At 39.8% G+C, this 26,950-nt stretch overlaps 1 protein-coding gene across 2 annotated transcripts in view; it reads right to left on the bottom strand.

Annotated features, from left to right (window-relative positions):
• The window catches only part of FGF14 (fibroblast growth factor 14), a 378,674-nt gene extending 353,453 nt beyond the window's left edge, over positions 1-25,221 (bottom strand). The window contains exon 1 of one of the 2 annotated variants that reach the window (XM_060769574.2): positions 24,088-25,221. In XM_060769574.2, the coding sequence (XP_060625557.1) occupies positions 24,088-24,178 (91 nt within the window). In that variant the 5' untranslated portion in view covers positions 24,179-25,221. The remainder of the gene's footprint in view (positions 1-24,087) is intronic. The other variant, XM_060769575.2, reaches the window with a different exon arrangement.
• Between the last annotated feature and the right edge of the window lie 1,729 nt (positions 25,222-26,950).

Below are 26,950 nucleotides of genomic sequence, written 5' to 3'. Positions count from 1 at the left end.
AATGTTAATGGTTTTGATGTTGTGACTCTTCTATTTTTATTGGAGACTTTTTTTTGTTCCTCATACTGGCAAAATTGAAAAGGTTCCTGTCAAGACCTTGTAGTTCCACTTATGACAAAAAAACCCTAACATAATTAATTAACATAATTCAAAAACCACTGGACAAAATTGACACCAAGTTTGGACACAATACACATATCAGGCCAATGAGTTACCATCACTCATAAAACACTGAAAAACACAGCAAAATAGACTTTAAAAGCCAAAAAATAAAAATTATATTAAAACGTATGTGCAAAACCACATATGTAAACACAAAAACACATACACACACACATACATACACACATATATAATGATCAAATTATAGGCAGAACATTGAGATTAATTGAAAGTAGAGGGAAAAGGTTAGTGGAGGATCTGTATACAGAGGATAGAAACCCTGTAGAACAAAAAGAAATTTAGAATTGGATTGGGTCAGGGAATTGGATTCAAAGCTGGGCTATAGACAGGAAATTTTTAGACGGAGGGAAAAAAATAAGAGAACAGGATAGTCCATTTGAGAAGGTGATTATGAAATGTTTGAGAGAGGAGAAGAAGGTGGCATGAGATCTGTACGAACAAATCATAACAGTAAAAGAAGAAGTAATAGAGGAAATTGAGAGGGAAGACATCAAAAGGGAAATAAGTAATATAGCAAAACAAAAGTATAATGTATTAAGGGAAGTAAGAAGGAAAATGCTCCAAAAACAGTATAGAACTCCTGCACAACTTTCATGTTTTTTTTACCAGGGATAAAGGATAGGTGTTGGCATGGTTGTGAACAAAGAGGGGTGTTTAATCATATGATATGGGAATGTGATCAAGTGCAAGAATACTGGAGAATGATTGAAGGAGAAATCAATACAATGTTATATTTATGAATAGTAATAGTTAATAGAAATGTACTACATGCAAGGATAGCAGGAGTGAAGAATATACAAAAGGGAAAATTGGTTGACAAATTAATAGCATGTGCACAAATTGTTTTAGTGAGGGTTGGAAAGATAAAACAAAATGGACATTGACTAAATGGTATAACTATATAGTTAATATGTTAAATGTGGAAATAACAAATTGCAAATGGAATAATATAGATAAAATTGAAAACGTTACGATAGCTAAGAGGATGTGGGAACCAGTTAGGAATTATTTAGAAAATGTGCTAAGATCTGGAGTAGAAAAATTAAAACTGAGACTGATATTTCAAATGTAACTTCTGTAGTTTGATGTATAAATTGCATGTACAAGGAGGGGAGGGTAAAAAACCAATAAAACAACAATAAAAAGTAATGAGTGAGAGATCTGGAGATAAGGTGATTTTTTCAAATTTCAAATATAATAGTGTTATTAAATTTTAACTTAGAAATCAACATATATGCATACATTTGTATCCTTGGTATCCAATTTGTTTAAGGTGAAAGTAAAAAATGAATACAAAAGTTATTATTTATTGATGTATTTCCCATTATGAGAAGTAACATAGTATGTGGTATAACTATACAGCAGCAGAGTCATATAAGCATATTAATGAAGGTTGTGGTGCCTATAATGCAAAAAGTTAGATTTACATTTAAATTGACAGCCCAATGAATCTTACTTCAGCACTAGCAAATGGACAGCGATCACTCCTTCATCACATTTAAGATAACATGTTATCTTAGGAAGTGAAGGTTTACCCCCTGACTAGCTTTGTACTCTATCATGACTGGTGCTCTTCCAGTACCTGCCTCCTGAGGTGGTTGTCTCAGGGCCCATATACAGTACACAAGTCCAATAACCCACAGTGGGTGATAAGTCACTCTTGGATGCCAACATGGTGCTCAGGGATGGTCCTTACTGCAGTGTAAATCATGTTAAATTGGTTTATCCCCATGCTAAGGACATTTGGGGGATGTTTATGCACATGGAGCCCTGTACTTTGGATGCAATGTGGGCAGCACAACCAGGTTTGGTGTAGACTGGTCTGCTGCGAATATGGGCTTCTGCCACCATCCTCCTGTGCTTACACTCATCAATGCAGATAAAGGGAATGGATCAGGCCCGTGTCACCCTCTTCACTGCTTCAGATGGCTGCAGAGCTCCAGGAGAGCTTCAGGCCATCACAGGTGCCCCATGCTGGCATGAACATAGGAGCCTGTGTGACCAGAGAGAAAGAGGAGAGATAGCTCCCCTTCTTGGCTACCAGGATTCTTCTGGACGTCTGTAGCATCTGATAGCAGTGACAGCAACAAGTAAGCTAAGATGATATTCCAGCAGGGGACTGGTTTTGTTCTGACTGGACCATGTAGATTCTGCTCCACTGCTACTGCAGGTCAAGCAGAGTGTGTGGCTACTTCTGGCACCAGTCCAGGGTTTTGATCTTCTGTAATAGAGTATAGATAAGTCCTCAATATGTCTAATGCTTAAGCTGGACTAGGCAGTGTCCAGAGATTCCCTCTGGGAAGATTAGAAAGAATGTCTATGAAAATTTAGGGTCATCCACAAAGTCTACCACTTCCTTGCTCAGTTTTAAATCCACATAATTTATGGACAGGTTAAACTGCACAAGTTCTAGTGCACAGAACATTCCTAAGCTCCTTTCTACTTACTACCTTCTGCTTGGAAAACTGTAAAATTTACTCCTAGTCACAGTTTTCTGTTTTCCAACCAGCTACTTATCCATGACTGTTGTGTTTAATCAGGAGCTTTTGACAAGAGACTTTGCAAAAAGCTTTGTGGAAAGCCAAATAAATAATGTTAACTGGCCCATCTTAGCCAACAGCTGTTTCATTTTTCTTCAATTTTAGGAATCTCAAAAGAAACCAGTTTAAGTTTAAGACCCAAATTGGACTGATCTAGACAAATTATGATGTGTCATCTTTATTCCTCAAACTGTTTGTTCATGGATCCGTGCTTCAAAAAATTAGGAATACGTACAAAAGTGATTATTCAAATAGTTATGCTGTCTACCCAATTAAAAGCATTTAAAACACTTTCATGAAAGACAAGTAGATAAGCATCAGTAAACCTGGATACTATTAACATCCCTTGCAGTTAGTTCCTGAAGACCTTTAAAAAAAAAAAGGCTTGTTGATAGAATGAAGGTACTGAGAAGGCCCTATCTTGGATTCCCACCAGATATGCCTCCATCCTAGTTAATGCAGTCACCATGTCATGGATTTTGTTTGCCCTAATTTTTTTTAACTGTCTAGAAATGGACGTGGAATGTATGTACAAAAATCTGAAAGGCCAAATATTTGGGGAAACGAACACAGATAATCAGGCAAATTGTTTTAAAAACAACAACATTCAGACTTTTGAAGGGGTGGTGAGAGCAATGGCCATGTGCTACAAGCCCTGCCCAGACTAAACCCTTGAATCATATATCAAATTGAGCTCTCTGAAGAACTGTACACTTATTTTAAAAATATAAGACATTTTCTATAATTTGATGCCATAATATTATGGAGAGGAAATTTGTTTCCATTAGGAAGCAGGAATGATGCATTAAGTTGTCAAGGACAGTTTTAACAGCTTTCAGCCATACTGACATAAAAATCAGCTCAAGACTATAGACTCTGGCTAGCAGAATCCTGCAAGTGATTTTGAAAGCACTACATTGAGGGTCAGTCAATTATGTTCCTCTGCATGGAGTCTTTCAGACTCAGAGTCAAATGCAAACAAATACTTTTTTAAAAAATCACAGAAACAATTCAATGTCAGAGATTAATTTCCAACTTATTTTATTTTAATTTAGATGTTTCAACTAAAGAGCAAAGAATTTTCTACCATAATTACAGGGTTATATTTGTGTTTTTAAAACAAACGTGTTTAATTCATATTTTCAAAATGTATAAGCAGTAACAAAACAGAGGGAGCTCTATCTAAGACCATAAACAAATCCATCAAACATCAGTTAACATAGTTCGCAACCATGTCTTTATGTAGGAATGAGAAGATGGGTCCATAACCAAGAGCAACTTACAGTGCAAAAATAGGCATGGGGGAACACAGTTAAAGCAGTTGGTCTCAACCTTTTTTTGTCAAGAGACCACTTGACCAGGGACCACTTGACCAGGGACTACTTGACAGTGACCACTCTCCAACATTAGTACCAAAAGGATTATGAATCAGCTTTTGGTCAACTTTAGATTCAGTTTGGGTGCTGATTCAGAAAATTGCATTGGATAGACCACATCAGCTCTAGTTTTTGATATAGAACATATGCCATGGTCAGAGACAGGGAAGAAGTGGCAGGTGGCATGAAAGAAGCAGAAATAAAATAAAGAAAGAGGGGCTCGTGGACTAGATTTTCATCTTCGAGGCCCACTGGTGGTCTGTGGCCCACAGGTTAAGAACCACTGAGTTAAAGGAAAGGATAAGATGAATACTAAAGTAGTATTTGATTGTATTAGAAAAATCAGACTGATCCAGGAAGTGATCTACTGTATGGACAAGTCAGAACCAAGATGAAAAATGTTGTGGGAAACCCATGTATACTGCCCTGTGTACCATTAAAAAGAAAAGGCAGCAAAAATAAATATTTCTTTGTACAAAACACAACCCATCTCCTTCAAATCTCTTTAATACAAAAGTCTTACTGAACAGCATCTCACTTGCATCTTTATCTAATAATAGCTTTAAAAAGACAATTCCAACAAGGCTGAAGTATTTAACCTTGAAAGTATGTTAATGTCAAGAGGGACCTATTTAATTTTAACTTCATAAACGGATAAAGCCAAACAATCTCCAAGAGACTTTTCCTATGTATATTAAAATTATTAAATATTAAAATAGTGCATTGCAAAGGCCCATATGCTTTGCTTGAACTGAAGTATTTGAATATATATATATATATATATATATATATATATATATATATACATACGGTTGAGGAAATTTTCTTGTTATAGTTTCTGCCATCCACATTTTCTCCCAAAAAGCTTCAGTGAGATATTGAAAGGACTGGAAAATTAAGGCATCATTGTGATTCCACAATACACTATGCATTCATGCTGGTTATAAATATTGTTTATCTGAGAGAAATGTTTAAAATTCAGCTAAAACAATATATCAGACTTAGACAGCTTGGGTCCTATTCTTTCCAGCTATAAAGTTATCCATGTGCTTAAATCAAATGCATTGGAAGTAAGTATTGGAATTAATGGTCATGACCCACCAAAATTAAATAGCAAACGCAACACATTATATAGTTAATGTGAACTAATTCTCTCTTGAAAAATGCACCATTTCATAAAACAGTTACATCTTTGTGCATACGTTTGATTTCCCGCTGCTGTAGCATTTGTAAAAGAAGACCCAGACGCCTAACTTATTTTCCCAAAAAAAAAGCCTTCTGACCTCTTGTGAAATTTAAATTATCCGACTATAATCTGTCAGATTCATTGCAAAATCCTACTCTACAACATAACAAATCAGTGGTAGTGAACTGAAACAGACTGGCTGCAAACAATCTAATAAAGAGCTAAATGCACCTAGATGTGCAAACTTTGTTACCATGGGCTTATTTCTGAGTAGAAGGCTAAAGTATTGCAGCGTGTGCTTTATTGTTTCAATGGACACAAGCGTGCAAGAGTCTGTTATGCTGCAACGAATACATAGCAGGTTTCTTTTTAAATGTTATTACAGATTCAAACATGAAAAGATTTTCATCCTGCTTAGAATCATAAAAATGTAAGAGTTGGAAGAGATCACTATGGTGATCCAGTCCAACGTCTCCTGCACAGGAATCAAATTACTCCCAACAGATGGCCATCCAACCTTCAAAGACAGAGACTACACCATTCCTCGAGGTAGACCATTCCACTGTCGAACAACTTCATCCTAATGTTTATATGGAATCTCTTTTCCTGCAGTTTGAATCCATTGCTCCGTGTCCTAATCTTCGGAACATCACAAAAAAATCTTGCTTCATCTTCCATATGGTACCTTTTCAAATATTTAAACATGACTATTATGTCCCTTTTTAACCTTCTCTTAAACTTAGATGCATTTAGATATAACTACAAGCCAGATTTCTTGAGTATTCTGGCTTACAGTAAATGAGGTAATGGGCTGGTTGGAGCAGTCAAACAAAGAATTTATCTTCCCTGTGTGTCTTGCTGGTTGAGGCATGCATATATAGCACTCTGGCTTGTTTTTTCCCACCAAAAGCCAGGGAAACAACTCACAGTTTATTGTTTTTAGGCTTGTAAGGGAGAGACAAGTCAGAGAGCCAGGTTTTGTTAACAACAAAAAGGGACAATCTGAACTGAAGGATATGTGATATATAGCATATTCCCTTGATGTTCTTAGCTAAACTCAAATTCTAAAGTAAGAAGCAGCTAGAGTTTGGAAACATTCCTTTTTAAAAAAATTACTCCCAGAATCCCTTATTCCAAGTTCTGGAAACAAATAATAATAAAGAAGACATTGCTCTTGGCATACATGTAATTATCTGCTTTTAAAAACTGCAAAGAAAAAGAACCCTTTATTGTTGTCTGAACCTTAAAATCAGCAACACTAGTTGATAGATCCCATGTAGCGAAAGCTACTTTTTATGACAAAATGTGTGAGGAATTATGTAGTCTACTGATAGTACACAAAATGTGTGCTACTGTATCACAGATCAACTCCACGAACAATCTGATCCATGTTATAATCATGCAATGAAAGCTGAATTCCAAGGGTTAAACATACGCTTTGATTCACCTACTAACATGAGAACACATCCTCCAACATTTCACAGAGGAAAATTGGGATATTTGGGGTCAAGCTGCTTCAAAACAGCAAACATGATCATTCAGGAAGAACACAAATGAAGAGAAGCTGCATCAGTTTGTTTTGGCCTGAGTCTATTGGGAAGGGCAAAATTATCTCCGTTCTCATTTCTCCCTACTCAGTTAATTGAGAGTAAGTTCACTTTGTATTTTGAACATAACTGTACAGTTTTACACATAGATTGAAGATCTGGGGCAAAGTGGGAGATGCAGAAGGAAATGGGGGGCCCTTCCAGACAGGGCCCAAAATGTGGTCCTGTCAGACTTTTACTGATGGCATCCAAACAATGCCTCTAGTAAAAGAGGATTAATTTGAGACAAAGCAGGAAAACCCTGCTTTGTCTTGGATTAATTTGATATCCCATTAGATCCGAGCCTTCCTGAAAGGCCTGTGTCTAATGGGGTATGGACCCTATGGGGATTGGCCCAGAAGAATGCTTCCACAGTCCTGGTGTCAAGACCCAGAAGCCTCAGTAAAGCCAAACACAGAGTAAAAGGTCCAAACACAAGTTTATTGTTAACAAAAGAGTCTTTGAAACTCTTAAATTCAGTGTTTCAGGCTCAGCCAACAAGTTGGCATCAAAAACAAGGTGATATAAGCAATTGAAAAATAACCAGGATTATCCTGGCGTTTAATCCGGTTCAACACAAAAATGCAGCAATTCGCTTAAAACTCACACAGTTCAAAAGCACAGAACAAAGAGGCAAAAACGGAGCCCAGAAAATGTTCCAAGGTTGAAGCACAAAATAGGCAAATTGTCCAAATCCAAGTGGCAAAAGCGTTGTTCAAAACAGTCCGGACTCAAACGGCAGAGTAGAAGTAAACACAGGAACACAGGAACACAGGAATCTGTAGTCCAAGGACCCAAGCTCGAGAATTGGCAGGAACAAGGATTCACACCCCAAAAGAGACACTTTGCCTTCTGCCAAGATCCATACCAACAAAACCCACTCTCAGCTGCCTCCATCCCCACAGCTGAACCTGAGCGCCCATCCCTCCATCTCTGCCAGAGTCTGTCAAGACTTAGGTCTTGCCAAGTGCTCCCCGATTGCCATTCTCCTGTAAACCCCTCGAAGTCATCGCTGGAGGTGGGTTGATTACAAATATCTCTAATCTCCTGTACCCAGGTCCAATCAAGCTCATCTTCCTCCCCCATATCACTCCCAGACCCATCACTTCCTTCAAATCCCATGAAATCCTCGTCCTCTGTAGGAGCGTTAAGTATATCACGGATATGCTTCCTTTGAATCTCCTCGTTGGACTCTTGTTCGCGAGTAGCCTGCTTGACTCCCCTGCTTTCCTCCCCATCCCCCATTTCACAGTCAGAGAAACCCTCAAAGGTTTCAGAATCACTCGGGGCCATGATTATCTCTCTAATCCGCTTTCGCTGCTGTTCCTCTTCCAACACCTGCGCAGCCCTCTTCTCCCTTCTACCAGTAGTAGCAACATTACCATCACGCTGAACTACAACACGTGGGGTCAGTCCACACAGCCCATCTCGGTTCTGTTGCACCCTAGAGTAGGAACAGGGCCCTCTAATCATTAATCACACCACACCTTGAATGAAGGAAGAGTACTTTTTATTGAAGAATAACTGGAGCCAATAAAAGAGATGATTATAAAATAGGTAGAAGTCCAAAAGCAAAAAGCCAAATAAAGCAGCAATATAAGCAGTGTCCAAACATAGCAATAATAACAATGTCCAAAAAGCTTGCAGAAATAATCCAAATGCAGTGAATAACCAAAAGCCTCCAATAGAAAACCATGAACAGACTAGCCACTGCTAATCCACTTGAAAAGCTAGATATATCCTTAGAGGCAAGGCCACTGGAAACAGGAATTTCCAGGAGACTTGAGCTTGATTCCAAATGATGCCAGATCTGAAGAAGATTCTCTAAGGGCGCAATTTAAGTCCAAAAAACTGGTTTCTACTCCCCCCAGTTTTTGGCCTTAACTGCCAAATTCTTTCTGACCTGCGTAAACATTGGGCCTCTCAATGGTTCTGGCTGATTTCTAGACGGCAACTGATCTTATCTATCTCCTCATTAACTCCACCAGGTGTCAAGCTATCTTGCAAACTTGATCCTGGAGAAGGGAGTAAACTTTCTTCCCTTGCTCTGACAGAAACTTTCTCATGAGAACTTAGCCTTTCCCCTGACCCCTCTTGATCAGTGTCTGCAGTAACATTATTGTCCAAAGTGTCTCCATTTTGCACCTCATCCTCATTGATCGCATCAGGCTCACTATCCAAATCAGACCGAGAAACATTAGGAGGGGAAACACAATCACAGATTCAGGCTCAAACACCGACCGAGTCCCAACAGGTTCTTCCAACCTCCCTCGAAGTTCTTAAAATAAGTAAAAACTTACCAGGCCACCGTAATGCCTCTCCAGAGGCCTCCTGACACATAGAAATGATGTGCTAGGGGGTAGGGGGATCGTTTCCCCCCCCCCCCCACCGCTGCCTCTTGGTAGGTCATTTGTACAAAGCAGGAGGCCTCTGGAGAGGCATCAGGGTGGCCTGGTAAGTTTTTACTTATTTTAAAGGCTTTTGTGGGGGTTTGGGGGTTGCCCCATGCCATTTCAGTACATAAAATGATGGCAGGGCCACACCCAACCGGGAAAGCCCATTTTTGGGTGGGGGCATGGGAATAGCAACGCGGGCAAAAATGTTACTTTAACCCATTTTTACCAGCATTAAATTGCTGTCTGGAAGCATTCTGAGGCATATTAAAGACTGTTGGAATATTGAGAAAGCAGAGTATATCTCTGCCAAATTGGGACAGTTGGGGAGGGGGGGTATGTGAGTCGGGAAAGAACATCATGTGCAAATTGTGCATCAATGTAATGTTGATGAAAATAGGATTGAATTATTGTTTAATATCTAATGCCCTTTTGTTTAAACATTTATGCAAATTTGTATGATATATTTTAAAGTATTAACTCTGCAACTTAACAAAACCACATCCACTGTTTTGGAAATATTCTGTGACTTTTCCATTATATGTTATTCACCAATCTGCACCTTCGTATCAGTCATCAACCTGTTCCTCCCAGAGTGCCCAGGTTCCATTTAGATATGTTTAAAACAACATATATGGTGCATAAGCACAGCATGGGCCCTTCTACACAGACAAGAAATGCGGGGCTAATCCAGCATTAGGATTCAGGCTTTTTCCCAATCTATTTTAACACAAGGCAAAGCTGCATTAATGTAGCCTTGCCTTGGGTTAGGCCAGATCAGCTCTTTGTGCCATTCAGCTACCAGAGGACTGATCCACATACACACTGACCTAAGTGGTCAATGTAAGTGCACCCTATATCTTCTATAGGACAGCCTTCTCCAACCTACTGCTTATTGAAAAATTGAACTACATGGACATAGTAGCTGGGGGAAAAATTGGGAAATCTGAAATAAAATGACAAACATGACAAAAATGCACATGTGTGCATCATCAACCTTTCCACTATTTTTGAGGGTGAAAACATTATGACAACTGAATTTGCATCATGAACAACAAAATCACACTATGGAGGCACATGAATGATCACATGCCCCTATTTTTGTGCACAGCATTTCAAAGTTATGCAAGAACCATTTGCCAGCAACAAGCTGAAGTTTTCCTTGCTGATACTTGTAATTCAACAAATTTTATTTCTAAGAAATAAGTCCAAAAACACTCTGTGGATCTTGCTTTCTGATAAATGTGCCAGACACTATAGCTGATAAACCAAAGAAATCTTTCTTATTTCACCTCTTTTCACTGGCATTTAAATTCAGGACACTTTCGGCTTTAACCTAAAATGTATGACCACTTATTCCAAAATCCCCTGTGTGAATACCAGAAACAATACCTGAACCAAAAGCATACCATAGAAACACATTAAAAACTTAAACTGCATATACACTGCATTATATGGTCAGTGTAGATCAGGCACAGGCAAACTTCAGCCCTCCAGGTGTTTTGAACTTCAACTCCCAGAAATCCCAGCCAGTTTACCAGCTATTAGGACCCAATGTAATACTCCCATCCAACTTCACTACTAGTCATGCTCAGGGGAGCTACTTGAAACTGTTGTCAAACAACATTTTGTTCCCAGCCCCACTTTAACATTTGGTTCCCAGCCCCACTGGAAACAGAATATATTATGGGTTGAAGTAGAAAGCAGTAGGTCTCTGACTCCAGGTTGTGGGATGGCCCTTTTTTTTTTTCTTTAAAAGCTGTCCTAGGGTAGCTCACACATTCACAATTTGAATGGATGGATGAGCCATGTCAATTATGATAATAATAGATAAAGCTTTCATTTCTCATCACATTACTTTGTACACAATGCTTTTCAATAGAGTCACTTTCGATACTGAGCTATCAGTCATCAACGACAGAAGCTTTCAGAAATCAAGTGTGAATCAGACTTTTGTCATGCACAAATAGGGCCATGATGATGCTGGTGCAGGTGCTATCGACATGAGCTTGCGAGAATTTATTGCTTTTTGTTTATCCGGCTGTTTTTTGAAAGTAACATTAAGCAAAGGATCATAAAACATATCCTTTACATATGTCTCAGATTTATTCTCAGTGTCTTCAAGAGAGGATTGTGGAACGCTATCACCTGAAATCCTAAAGAAATTACCATCCAGTATAGATTCTGCTGACCTGCTCTATGTTTACATGGGCCAAACAGAAACATTATCCCCCTGAAACTTCTATAAGCAGTCCATGCAAATATGGACAGTTTCGCAGCAAAAATCTTGCTTCCAGCTTTTAATCTGTCATGGGAAGAGCCAGTTTATTCAGGAGATTCCAGGAAACTCTAGTGTGACCTCCGGTGTTTTTAATGTGTGGACAGCTGGATCAAGCTGGATCTGAGATTTAAAAAGTATTTAGACATCAAAAAGACCCACTGCTGTTTTACTGGCCAGTTTCCTCACAGAGCATTGCTGGAGATGTCTTTTCTTCCGATCACATGTCTAGACAAACTCTTGTGACCTCATCAGAAGCAACATCACCAGCAAGGCTCTGATGGAGAGATGCTTCTAGCCATCAAAACAGTGGAGGTGGAAGGGTCAGTCCTGGAGAATGCCTTGTGTTGATGTGCTGACTGTATGACCAGCCATCTGGAATGCAAAATGGCTTTGGGATGTATCCAAGGCAGTAGACTCTGATCTGGTGGAAATGTAGCCCTGGACAGAATAACACACTGAATTAATATAAGGCTAGAATCTAAGTTTACACTTAGATTCTAGTGCAAACTTAGATTTCATCAGAGAAATTGATTTCATCAATTTTCATCAGAAAAAATTAAGACTCCCTGCCCTGTCCTCTGCAGGCATTCTTCTTTTCATGAAACCTGGCCACTATTTCTGATAACTGATGCACAATTCAACACATGATTCCAGAAGTAAGCCCCTCTAAATTTAATGGGTTTACATGTTTTTCAACCTTACGTTTCAACAAATGAATAAAGTCCACTAAACATAGCAAGCCTTATCATATATACTCATGAGGAAAGATTTGAAAGATAAAGGCTATTATTGCATTAAGGATATGTACGATATAAATGGTCAACTGATTCCCATGGATAGGATAATATAAAAAATGGGAAATAAAAATTGGATAAAAGTATTAGGCCTATATAACAAACTTAAACAGGGGAAATATAGAGAATGTTTAGGCAAAGAAAGAGTGCTTGAAAACATATTTATGAAAGGACAGAAGACAATGAAAGGTTTAGTAGGAGAATTATATAAAACAATGATAAAGGACAATGAATATGTAGCCAGAACATTACAAAATAAGTGGCAGAAGGAGGGGACACTCACAAAACAAACTATTGAGGAATTAAGGAAAGGGATAAATAAAATTAAAATGGGAAAATATAAAGAATTAGAAAGGAAATTTATCTGGAAATGGTACAGGACACCAGCTCAATTAGCAAATATGGGAACAGGATTAAGCCCAATGTGTTGGCACTGTAAAGTAGAGAAAGGTTGATATGCACATACGTGGTGGGACTGTTACAATGCAAAAACTTTTTGGAATAAGATAATTAGAAAAATTGGGAAACTTTTAAAAATAACAATCCAAGTCAATATGGAATTTATGTTAATGGCAATTACAGGGAATAAAAACATTGCTGCGGGGAACCAAGACTTATTTAAAGCAATGATTTTAGGGTGGTAATAGCATGGGGGTGGAGAGATGAAAAAAATGGAATTTGGAAAATTGGAATAATTATTTATTTGAACAAGTCCAATCAGATATTATTGAATGCATAACCCAAGAAGATTCACAGGAAGTCAAAACAGAAGAAAATAAAGAGAAATGGGCAACATATATGAAATAGGTAGAAGAAGGTGAAGCAAGCACAGATATTGTACAAAGATTTCAAAAGGTGTGTTCATGGTTAAAAATAAATATATAGAGAGAAAAGTGGTGGGAGGGGTAGGGAAGGGTGGTGGGAGGAGGGGTGAGAAAAAAATAAAATATAAAAAAATGTAATATGAATGAACCTGTAAAGAATGAAAATAGATAATACAGAAATATGTTACTATAATATATGCCTACAATAGACAATTATTATCTGTTCAAATATGCTATTTTTTCAATAAAAATAAAAAACATATATACTCATGTACAGGTCAATCTCAAGTATAAGTCTATAACACATTTTGAGGCAATTTTATGGAATTTGATATGATCTATGGATAAGTCAAGGTTTATTCCTCAGAGAGGGGAAAGTGCCAGAGCCATCTCAGGGGGGCTAGCCTCCCTTCGCCACTGCCATTTTCCCACCCAGCATTCAAAAAGCCAACGGTGGAGGGAGTAGAGGGGTTATATTCTTTTTTAGATTCTTTTGTGTCTGACTAAGGTTTCATATTTCATCACTCTTTAGAGAAGAGGATGTCCATGGATAAGTCAACCTAGGTTTTTAGGGTTGCTGTTTGGCTAAAATTTCTAGACACAGATACTGCCACCAATTAAACAGACATAAGATTGCACTGTAATACTGTGCTTCTAAACACACTTGCTAGAGATTAATCAACCCTAGACAAAATGGAACTTATTTCTAAATAAATTTTCACAGATATATCTATTTTTGTGAATCTACTTCTTACATAATCCATTTTCAAGAACAACATTCATAATAAACTGGCCTTTCAAAAATATCCCTTAATATTAAAACTAAATACAAATATTTCATCAGTTGTCCTAAGAAGTTTTTTTAAAAATGTTGTCTTTGTGAGCTGCCCAGAAAGAATATATTGAAGAATGTTTTATAATCATATAAAGGAGACATGCAATATGTTTCTCTCTTTCAATAAAGATATACATAGCGTTATCCCTAAAATTCAAATAATTTTCCTACAGGATATAATAAATGGCTTTTAGAAAGAGTCCAAATTTATTCTAGGACAGTATAGAGTAGGATCTTGTCACAAGTGTATGTATCAAACAGAAAAAGTCATGGACATGAAAGCATTTCATCCATTAAGAAGGCAATCCACATTATAATCGGATCAGGAAGAAGTTTTAAATTTGTATAATTGTGGATAATATATTATACATACGGCAACTGCTTCTGTAGGCAAATTCCATATAAATAGGTCACTTCTCATTCAAGGATTGTGAGGAGCATGCCAACACCATGCATCTATTAAATTCATAATAGATAGCATGCTATGTGCTATCTATACCTTGGCATACAAATTATAGGACCTTTGCAGAATTCTTTGAAAATATAAACAACATACTACATAATGCATACATATACAAACATATTTAGTTATACCAAAATATTACATTTACCAGTTGCAGGCTATGAGAGATTTCCTATATTTTAGGAACTGCAACAGGTCGAACTGTGCCATGTGTTGCTTCTTCCAGCACAGGAGGTGGGAGGGACCATTCATGTTGAATTGGTCACTTCCAGAGTTCCCTAATTTATACAGGAACTCATAGAGAAGCTTTGTAGAAGCCTAAATTCCCAGGCAGCACAAGATCCTTTCTGATCATTGAACCTAATTAAGGTTTAGCCTGGTAGGGATTTAGACAGGGAATTGCCAAGGAATACCAGGCACTGTTGACTATATTTCATAGTCATGCAATGACAATCTGAGTATGTTTTTCCTATGAAACTCAGGCAACTGCATTTTCCCAGGTTCTGCAAATGTACTTTCTCGAGTTCAGCAAATCATGATCTTTGTTGTAAAGGTATCTTTCCATACATCCCTATCTCTGAAACTAAGAGAGAGCCTGGCCTTCAACGGCATCCAAATCATGAAACTTGTCCCCTAGAATTGGCAATTTCCAGTTTCTCTTTTAAGAGCCAGGGAACACTGCTGGTCTTTTAAACAACATAAATGCTATTATTTTAATGCCATCTAATAGTGTTTGCTATTCTGTATATATTTCAGATATTATACACCAACTTGAGGTAGTGTGTGTGTGTGTGTGCATGCGTGTGTGTGTGTATATACACAAAATGAAATAAAAATACTGATCAATGAAAAGTCAAAGCCTTGAAAATTGTACATACAAATTGCTCCAGATAGTGAATAGAGTTCCAAGAGTAACAATATTTCTGATGAGTGAAGGATTCACCCTTCTATTGTGTCATAGTTACTGTCAGTTATATACCCATTCAAAAAGCATGCTGCACTACATCTGGCACAAAGTTTTATGCCAATACAGATGGCCCCAAATTCCTGTAGTTTCATAGAGGAATACAATCACAGCATCCTAAGAGAAATGAAGTTCATCAAAAATGAACAGAATAAAATATTTAAACTGAGCATTTGCAGATGACCTAATGGTGATAATAGTGATCCAAGAGAAAACAGAGAATTTACTACCTACAATAGATCAATTTGGAAAAAAACAGGTTTTAAAGTAAACAAACAAAAACAAAAGCCCTTACAAAAAATGTAACAGAAAAAGAGAAAAATAAGTTAATTAAATATCAGAATTACAAATAGTAAAATACTTAGGAATAACACTCTCAAATACAACGTTATTTCAGGACAATTATGTAAAGACATGGAAAGAAATAAAATCAGATATACAAAGATGGAACAGATTAAAATGATTACTATTAGGAATAATATCAGCTACCAAAATGAATATACTAGCAAAAATGCTATTTCTTTTACAGAATATTCCAATTATAATAAATGATGCACTTGTTAAACAAGGAAGAAAAGATTTAACCAAATACAGATGGCAAGGCAAGAGGCCTAGAATTAAAATTAAGATTCTGCAAGATGAAAAGCAAAGGTACTATCAGACCTAAAACTGTATTCTGAAGCATGCACAATAGTATGAATGAAAGATTGGATAACCTCAAGCAATGAGAAACTGTTAAAATTAAATGGTCATCATGTACATTTTGGATGGCACACCTATATATGGTATCAAAAAACCAAAAGTACTTGCAGACTTTAACCACTATTTTATAAAACAAGCCATACTAAGGGTATGGAAAAAGTACAAAATAAATTATATCCTTATTATCCAGCATTTTCACTTATAACGTTCTGCTAGCTCGTTTATGTTGAATAAGCAAGACTCTACTGTAACACAATAAATAACAGACATCCGATTATTTGAAAATAGAGATCAGCCCCATTTTTTGCTCCATCCATCATCCAACTTTTTAAGTGATTTCTCTCATGTACACACAGACAGGAAGAAGGAGGGGAAGATTGAGAGAAAGCAGGAGAGAGAGGTTGAAAATAAGAGTGCCATGTCTGCCTTCCTTACTAGAGTTACCAGTTCTATTTGCCAGTATCTTTGAATTACATTTGAACTAAGAATAAGGGAGAAGGACATTTGTTTGTTGCCAATTGAACAAACTGATATCCTACCCAATCCTGTTACTTAAACTAGCATAAAGTACTTTAATTTCAAAGCTATTGGCTCGATACCAATGTAGACTTCAAAGGCACAAATGAGGCCCAACTAACATACATTAAATGTATCTTCTATCTGTATTATGTCTCATTTTCAATTGCGGTTGAATGGGAATCTAACCCACATAAAAACTATGGTGCTGAAGTTTTAACCTTTCTTCCCACCATACATCATTGAATGAAAATCTTCTGCTCTCTCCAAGCTGCCATTTTTCCCAGGAAGAAAACTGCAACTGGCAGCCAGCTTTTCTCCAGAAAAAAAACAGGAATTTTTCAGAAGTAATATTTTATAAAGCCAATGCCACTGCAAAGAGAACTCTCTACTCATGCTGTAGCTCCTGGTAAAGAGCCCCCATGGTTACAATTTTAAAGTCACATAACACAGATCCATAGAAAAAAGTATATTTACCATACTTTGTAGTTTGCCCCCGAGTTCTCAAGACATTTTATGTTCATCCAAGTCAATATATAAAGATGAATTTGTTCTATGCTAAAGAAGGTCATTTACAAGTGCCACTGGCTCAGCTTTGCTGTGCTCAGGTCTCTATCCATTCAGCAGCCTCTGGCAAATCCAGAGCATTTTTCAGATGTTCTTTGAAAGCCAAATAAATATGTGAGGCACAAGGAATAGCACTGCAGTTGCGTATTTATTCGAACATGTGGACAGAGATCTTGTCCATACCTTTGAATAGGGGAAACAGCTATATACAACCAAGATTGCCAAAACCAAGCTATTTTTAACAACCTACTGAAAGAAGGATCAACAACAGGGAATCATACATGATTATTAGGAACTGAGTCCAAACAACCTTTGACTTTTAAAAAGAAGCATAAATAACTTAATTAAATTACAGCAACATTGGCCCAGGCTTGTCCTGGTTCCCTGAAGACATGATTCAGGTCCCAAATGCTCACACCAACATCTGTCTCAAACATCTCTTTTCTATTTCTCACAAAGCCTTCTTGCCTCTAAAAGGAGTGATATTCAACACTTACAGCTTGCTTTCTACACAAGCTCTAATAGATACACATAAATCAGGAAGGAGGTCACGATTTACAATCCCACCCACAGCCAGAGGTCACTTATTCCTCTAATTACAATGGAAAAATATTGAGACTGTCAGCTTCAGTTTCCCCTTTGAAGTGGTGACGATGAGACAAGGATTATATAGCTAGCAGTAAATGAGTATTTTAATAACTGTTTCTAGCTGGGTACAAAACTAAAGATGCATATGAAACCATGTGGAGATCAGCATATATATTTTTCTGATTGAGTCAGGAACAAGTATTGTATTAGCAGTTTTCCTGATAGTGTTGGCTTGCAACTCCCAGAAGCCCTAGACAGCACAACAAGTTATGAGGAATGCTAGAATCTGCAGTCCAAGAACATATATTGGACTACACAGTTTCCATCTTGGTTTAGTATCAGCCTGCCATAAATCCACCCCTGCAAGTGGCAAGCTGTTTTTGGTGGGAAGGGAGCAGAGAAGACCACTGTTGGTTGCATGATAATTCTCTTTCTTGAGAACTGGGAGTGTTCCCTGTATGAATAAAATATGTGAGGATATGGTGGTGGAAGCTGGAACACTTCAATGCTCTTTAAGTCAAGGTCCCATTCATACTAGATAATTATAGCACTTTTGTTTCACTTTAACTGCCATGGTTGCAGCCTATGGAATCCTGGGGTTGGTGGTTTCGAGAGTGATATTTGCAATTCTCAGTCAGAAATCTCACAAGTGATAGAACCTCAGGATTCTATCAGATGGTGCCATGGCAATTAAATTGGAAAAATAGCATAAATACTGTAATAACATCAAATCCCATCTAATCATAGGAGCTAAGCATCACCATGCCTGGTTAGCACATTTATAGGAGACTGCCAACCAATATCAGGTGCTCTAGGATAAAATTTCAGAGGAAGGAACTAAAAAAATCACCCCTGAGTGTTCCTTAACTAATAAAACCCAATGAAATGTATGGTGCCGCCATAAATCAACTGCCGACTTGAAGGCAAACACATACACATATTTAACAGCCCTACAGTTGTGCATTATGGTTGCCCCCCTGGCTGGCTCAATATGATTTAGCACCATCACTCCTATCCGCCATCATATGTAAATTTATCTTTGTACAGACTATATAGAGAGATAGATTACCTAGTATCACTATCAGATATTGAGCACAGCAGAGCAGGACAAGTAGGCTGAAGGAAATGAGATCACTGAAGCTGGTCAGAGACCCTCCTCACTTAATTCCCTCCCCCCACCCCTGTCCAATATTGTCTTCCCCTTCATTTCAAGCCAGCATAGGGGCATATGCTTGGATGGTAAGGTGTATCCTTGTTTGCCAAACAAAACTATGTTACAGGCCTCATGCAGCCTGCAGGCCAACAGCTGTGAATTCCTGAATTTGGAGCAGAAATGTAAGTGATGCATTTTCATTCATATCCAGCTTTCTGCAAACCAGATTCATTTCTGTGTCCAAGTTAGAACTAGGACAACAGCAGTGTCAAACTAAGTAATCCGTTGGGGGGAGGCAAATTGTTTAATGCAGCAGTGAAGAATGTGAAAGGTGACTACAGCAGCACTTCTTATACCACAGAAGATATTGCAAGACCAACTCAAGATATTTTGGTGCCTGAGAAAATGCAGCAAAAGATGCTTCTCATGCATCAATGTGGAGAATATACAATACCTAAAGTCACCGAGGTCATTGTGCCATTTGATAAAGAAAATCCAAGAAGGCCTTACAGTCATCTTTCTTTCTGACTCTAAAAATATAACAGCACGGAAAATAACTACCAACATGCTGCCTTTTCATAATACACAAAATGTTTCTTGGTCAGCATGAGGCAGGCTGGCCCTGAGATATTGGACATAAAACTTGAATCGTGTGGACTACATATGAATAGAGAATTCTGCTTGGGCTTCCTGTATGCAACACCGGACTCTATTGAATAATGCAGCGTACTTTATTGATAGACAAAGATGTCTCAGGCCTGCTGTCATCCAACCTGGAATAATTCATTTCAAGCCTTCCTTCCCAAAACAACAATGACAAAATTCAGCTCAGTTCACTATGACAAAAAGTTAAAGACTTTAAAGTTCATGACAAAACAATGAAGTCCAAAGTAATGGAGTAAATCATGGCAATAAGGTAAAATAGCATTAATGGTAACATAGTATCCACACATTGGAAGCGGAATGTATCAAAACAGTTCTTTTCCAAAAGTCTGCAATTTGAAAATCGCAAGTATATTTTTTCCAGGCATATTGGAAAGACAACTTAACATTTCTGCTATTATTTGGTGGGTAAAGAATTGTTGTGCTGACTACTTTATCTTTTTTAAAGTTTTGTTAATTTCCCATGTCACGTTACAGACAGCATTTAGTGGTGAATTAATGAAACTCAAGAAATAAACAAAGGAAAGAAAAGAAAAACAAAAGAAAGAAGAAAATAATTGTTTGAAAATATATGCTGAAATGATTTTGGCATTTCAGCATATATTTTAGAGAAACTAGAAAAACAGACATTCAATACAGTTTTTCAGAAGATGTTTTCACTTTTCAATCTTATTTAAATTAGTTGTTCAGAACACAATAAATATTGTAGCTGTTAGCTTGCAGTATTCAGTTTTCTAAGTAGTCAGATGTAAGGCTATGAACTTTGAATCATGAAGCAAAAGCTTAAATGGTGGGTATTATTCATTCTTCTTCATAAAAGGAATGTGTTATTTAACCAAATTTTATTATAATGTGTGGGTGAAATATGCCCATTACCAGAAACCCATACAGTAAAACAGCTATAGTTTAAATTCATTTGTACAAATTCAACAATGGCTATTTATTCCTCTGAAAAAGAAAAAAAGTACAGCAATGTTTTCTCTCATCTCATTTATTAACTAATATAATGGAAACAAGTGAGTATAAACATTAACATCTCAAAACTGGAAATTATCATTCAAATGCATATAATTTTGTTTGAGCCTCGTAGTATGTTGGAGTTTGTCCACTGAGTTTACTTAGTAATAAATCCCACTGAATTTAGGACTTCAGATTTTCACAACCTTCCTTTTGCAAAAGCAGAAAACCAAATATTCAGACCATGGGAATACCTTTAAAAATCTCCAGAGTCCCCCCCCCCCCAATGAAAACTTCTTTTGTCTTTTTTTTCTCCTCATGAATAATCCAATCCTGCACAACTGCTAAAGACAAACTTTAGAACATGATCCAATCATTCAATGTATTATAGTGCATAAACCACTGCCAACAAAATCTACTCATGTAGCCACTGCAAGCAATTCCAAGCCTTTTCCACCTTAATATGATAAGCTATTTATCCTCTCCTGAGTCATAACAAACAAAACATGATAGATCATGTTCAGACAATTCCTCAGGGCTGTTTTACTGTTTAGAGGGACTTGCCTATATTTCACATTAATTGATCAATTAATTTCACAGCAGACGTATACCTCAGGACCACAAACCATTTGCGGCTTGTACTAAAAGCTTTGGCTGAGGCAGAATGCGAGGAGGAAAACCGTATCACCACAACAAATAGCCCAGGGAGTGTATCTTGGGGAGAGGATGAGTATGTGTTGTGAGAGAGACGCTCACCAACTTTTGGACTGCAAATAGCTTGAAAGTGTTCAACAAAGCCCACTGATTTAGGTCTGTATTAAGCAGCTAATGCAGTGACACTGAAAGGTACACAAAGGGACACCTGGGCTTTTTCACTGGCTTCAGCCTCCTAAGATTTGGCCAGACACTGTTCTACCTCTATAGCTATCCAAAAGCTTTCCCTTACTTGCCTCGCAATGCAATATTTACAATTTTCATCTCATTCTGCGTCACCTCGCTAAGACCAGAACAACTTTCCCTTCAGTGTAGGTAGACACAGCAACAGTGCGACAGACCACTTTGCAAGAACTCGGGATGTTGGACTGCGGTGGAGGGGGAGGGGGATGGAAAATGCACATAAATAAGGGACAGCATTGCTCGCACCAGATTCCTAAAGGCCTTGGGTAACATTTCCCATCTACTCTGGCTCATTCTGACTGCAGCCAACAACAACGAATACAGCACGCCATTGGAAGAGACACTTAAGCATTTGAAGCATGCCCATTCACTCAGGGAGGCGGCTTCCTTTGAAGGTGTCCAAAAGCCAGCTGGACCATTGTCCTGAGGAGTCCCTCTCTTGCAGTTGGTGCCTGGGAGGGGTCTGTGGGGAGTCCCAGAAGTGCTCTCCCAAGTTTGGACAACCCCCTCCCTCTTTGCCCCTCAGGGAAAAGGGTGGACTGGAGTCCAACACGCGAGGCCACTCTTTGGCTTCTTAACTAGGTGAGGTCTGTGGTTGAAAGGCATCAAGAGGAGGAGGAGGAGGAAGTTTATTAGGTTCTTGTGAGTTTTTTCGGGCTATATGGCCATGTTCTAGAGGCATTTCTCCTGACGTTTCGCCTGCATCTATGGCAAGCATCCTCAGAGGAAGTTTATTGATGTCAGTTCTTGACTCTCTGGACCCTGGAGGAGGAGGGGGGAGGAGGAGGAGGAGGGAAAGAGCCCAGCTTTTCCAAGAAGGAAGCTTTCGTTTGCAGGCTGGGAAAGAGGAGAAGGACTTTTCCTTCAGGCACTTTTGGTAAAGTTGCCCCTTGGAGGAAGCCTGTGCCTCTCTCCCGCTCTCCACCTCCTCAGTGCCCTGAGAGGGCGCCTTTGGGAGCTCTCTCTCTCTCTCTCTCTCTCTCTTATTCCCTCTTTCTCCCGTAGGCTGGGGCAAGCTCGCCTGCCTCTCTTTGGTATGCTGGGGAGGAGCTGGTCTTGGCTGCGGCAGCAGCAGTAGCAGGGAGAGCGGGACGGAGGCGAAAGGGACGGAGGATTGGCGCGAGAGGAAGGGCGGCGCGCGCTCCCCGGGGCCCGCCGAGTTGGTGCCTTGGCCGGGCCCTTCCTCTAGCCTAGCACCAAAGGAGGCTGGCTGGCTGGCTGGCTGGCTGGCCCCGAGGCAAGAGGCCGGCAGGCGCCAGCTGTGGGCCAACCCTGCTGCAGCTTGTTGATGTTGGGGTGTCAGGCGGTGCCAGTGATCTACTACACTGCAGTACCCGCGTCAGGAGCCTCCCGCTTCGAAGGAGCAGGCACTGCAGGGCAGAGAACAGCTCCACTGACACACACACCACACACACACATACACACACAGAGGGAGGGAGGGAGGGAGGGAGGGAGAGGCAGACACAGAGCAGAGGCTTGGTGCCACCCCTTTCCTCGCTCTCCCCTCCCTGGGCTCGCCACACACCTGGGCAGCCTCTTGCCCACAGCCCTCCAAAGCAGGCAAGAGGATGCAGTTTCCCCCTCTCTCCCTGCCGCCAGCCCCCACGACACAGGGGAACACACACTTGGCACAGGTTGGGTCCAGAGTGGCACTCAGGCGGACTCCTCCCTTCAAAGACTTTTTTCCCCTACTTCTCAGGCCTCCTCCTTGGAAAGGAGAAGGGTCTGTGAGCAGAGAAGCAGTCGGAGGGACTGGGGCGGCCCAAAGCACCTGCTATTTGCATTTCCTTATGTAATTTCACTGCAAGTGTCGCCCCCCCCCCTCCCCCCTTCAGAGCCTGCTTAGATTGGAGTGCACAGACATACAGGCAGACTAAGGAAAAAGGCTGGTCGCCCCAACAGGAAAGCACTGGGAAGACCTATATAGGTCTACTCTCTCTCTCATACACATACACCTACAAGGCTCTCCTTCTGCTGTAGAGATGGACTTTCCCCTCCAGTCCCCTTCCAGGCACAAGCTCTGTCAAAGTGTCACCTCCTTGTCAAGGAAGAGCCGAATGTCTGGGGAAATAATGCACATTTAGCTGACTTTGCCAACCCTTCCCCTTTCTTTTGGGGCACTTTTAGGAAGTCGGAAGTCACCTTCTCAAGTTGAACTGAAAAGTCTCCTGCAGGACACTGGAAAGCCCTTAGGTGCCCCTGCCAACCGCAGGCTCACAAGAGAGCGACGACAAGGCCCCGAGACCAAATCAGGGAACTCTCTGCACCCAAGGAAGGAAGGAAGGAAGGAAGGAAGGAAGGAGGGAAGGAAGGAGGACAGAGACAAAGCGATGGGTGGGAAGAGGACTGGTCAGACACCCTGGTACACTTTCATCTTGCTATGAAAAATGTCAACAATTATCTAAGTTTCATTCTTTTTTAAAACTCTGACAGCACTGCATCCAAGAGCTTTTTAATACCCTGTGCTGCATGAACATCCGTATTCCGGCCTGGTTAACATTACCACCATCGCCACCTCCCCCCCAAATCCCCCCTCAACAGGACTGCAGACCTACCTCGGGTGAGCAACAGACAGAGTAGCACAAAGGAAAACACAACGGGGTGCAATCTATTGCTTACCAGTTGGGTTCTTGTTTTTCTTAAGACTCTTGCCACAAAGACACTGCAGCATATGCGATCCTTTGCTGAAAATGTTCCAAAGAAACCTCATTGATTTGGGCGAAAAGCAATCCAGCGCTTATACACCCTGAGAAAGATGAGATCCTTGTGGTTGTTGCATAATAATAAATTGAGATCAGTTCTCCTCGAGAGGGGCACCAGGTTGATCATAGACCAAAAGAAAAAAGAAAAAAAAGAAGGTTGGGGAAAAAAAGATACAATCCTGATCTCCCAGGGTCTTTTTCCCCTTTTCCCCTCACGTGGCTTATTTCTTTCAGACTTCTTCTCAGTGGATGTGTTTTTCAGCCAGGGTGAACGGTGAATCTCCCCCTCCAGAACGATGCTGGATGATCACCCAAAACTGTAGAAGAAGAAGAAAATACATAGATCCTCTTTCTTTCTCTCCTCTCTTTATCTGTTTTGTTTTCCTCCCCTTCAGGCTGAAGCCAACCAAGACATGAGGTGATGAAATTCCAGCCAAGGCCAAAAACTAACCCGAGACAACCGTAAAGCACAAAAGATCCCCAAAGAGGAAACCATAGCCTGTTACTTGATTGCTGGGAGGATGGGTGGATCTGCAGAACAAAGCCAAGGCAGGATGCATCCTACTAAAAGACTGCCATAGCGCAGCCCCGGGAAGAGAGAACACACCGTCTGTACCACCACCAGCACCATCCAGCACAAGTCTGATTGATGAAGGCAAGCGCTGCTCCACTCTGGAAGAGATGCTTTTTTACCAGCAAATCATCTCAGTTATGTATGTAATTGTTTGGCACCTGCAGTTCCCAGCCAGCCTGCACAACAGATGCAAATTTTAGCCCTTTGCATGCAGGCAAACAGACACACCACAGAGGCAGCTCTCTCGTCTTTTTCCTCTCTCTCCCTCTGCCTGCTTCATCCAACACTGGCATGCATTAAGGGGAAGGAAAAAAAGATCTTCCCCACCTCATACACACACAGGCACACATACTGCCTCACAGAGGGAGAGAGAAAGAAAGAGAGATAGATAGATACATGCGCTCACACACACACAGACACACACACACACACTGGAATTTGCTCCAAAGCCTTGAATATGAGTTACAGGCATTCAACGGGAGTAGGAGGAGTTGAGATTTGCATTGAGAGACTGGCTTTCCATGACGTAGCCACGTGTTCCCAGGCCTGTCACCAGTGAGATGCTTCAGCCAGCCCAGGGAAGGCAGTGTCACTGCAGTCTCTCTGCCTGCCCCCTCCCTCTTTCCCCCCCAACTCCATTTCTCTCACCCTACCGTGCTGCAGCTTAAAATACTGGACACAACGGCCTGCCACTTGTACACCCTGGGGAGAGGTGCATCTCTGCATGCTAACTAGAAAGGGAAAGCCAATAGCATGGCATGCGCTGACTTGGGAAAGGGAATGTTTCTGAGGCACCCCTCCGACAACCCTCGGTATTAAGCTCAAAGAAGAGAAGCTAATTTACTTCTATAAAGAAGCCAAAGCCACTCAGGGACTAAATGTAAGGATACCAAGGAGACATGAACCACTCCCCCATCCCCATCTGCAAAAGGGGGAGAAAGCAACAAACACTATTGAGAGAAAACCCCATCCAGGTTAAAGAAAAGTTATAGGGGGGAAATAGCCCTATCCAGCATGAAGGATTTGGGGTAGATCCCTTACCTTGGTAGATCACCTTCCAAGGCTGAACACCAGCAATCACCTGAGCAAGTCAGTTCTTTTTTCTCCCTTGCAATTTGCTCTTTCTGAAGGAGAACTCCCCAGCTGTACATACACACAGTGCAGGTGAAGAGCACATGATTTTCACATAAAAGTCCCAGACTAAGTCCCCAGCATCTACAATCAAATATTCAGGTAGAGATGATGGGATAGTCATTACCAGTCAGCAGAGACAATGCCATTCTAGAATGATTGATTAGCTTAGGGCCTCATCACACTAGAGAGAGAAAAACCCACTTAAAATCTGGTTTCTGCCTCCTTCAGAATTCTGGTGCTTGTAGTTTAGAGAGGAGCCTTTAACAGCCTCACTAAACTACAAACCCCAGAATTCTGCATGGGGAGAAACTGGATTTTAAGTGGATTTTTTTCTCTAATGTGATGAAGTCTTTAGTATGAAATTGCTTCATATGCCTATGAATTGAACTATGTGCATCTCCTGAGAGCTAGTCTGGTGTAGTGGTATGAGTGTTGAGCCATAACTTTGGAAACAAGGGTTCAAATTCCCACGTGGAAAGTCACCTTGTAATAATAAAACTTTATTTATCCCCCGCCACCATCTCCCCAAAGGGACCCGGAAATAGAAAGTGGCAGAAGGCTGTGACAAACTCTGTCTGAAAAAAACTTGCCAATAATCTCTATGAAAGGTTTGCTTTAAGGTCATCATAAGTTGAAGGCCCACAACAAAAACAAACAGTGATGTCTTAACCTTGTAACACTATTTGGGCATTAAACTGAAAGTGCAACAAAAGCTGAAGTATGAGGTACTCAAGCATTTGCTTGCGTGTGGCTCTCATAATGATTGAGACAAGTATAAGGAAAATAAGATTTGAGTGCTATTATCTGTCAGACGATTCATATCAGAACTTTCAAAGGGAGTCAGGGGAAAAAATCACTAGTGTTATTCTAGCGATACTTTACTCAGAAACAGATTCCATTGGGTTCACTGTGCCTTAGAGCTTAGTAATCTCCTGAATATAAGCTGTTCTGCTTTTTGTTTGTGTTTTTTAAAACTTATATCTAGGAATTAGCTTTAAATAATGCAAATATTATAATATAAAGTTTCATTCCTTTTTTTATTTTAATCCACAAGAAGTTGGGAAAACATATT

Source organism: Anolis sagrei, chromosome 3, assembly GCF_037176765.1.
Source record: "Anolis sagrei isolate rAnoSag1 chromosome 3, rAnoSag1.mat, whole genome shotgun sequence".
In the NCBI taxonomy this organism is placed as follows: Eukaryota; Metazoa; Chordata; class Lepidosauria; order Squamata; family Dactyloidae; genus Anolis; species Anolis sagrei.
Note: the sequence above shows the minus strand (reverse complement) of the source record. Positions and strands in the feature narration are given on the sequence as shown.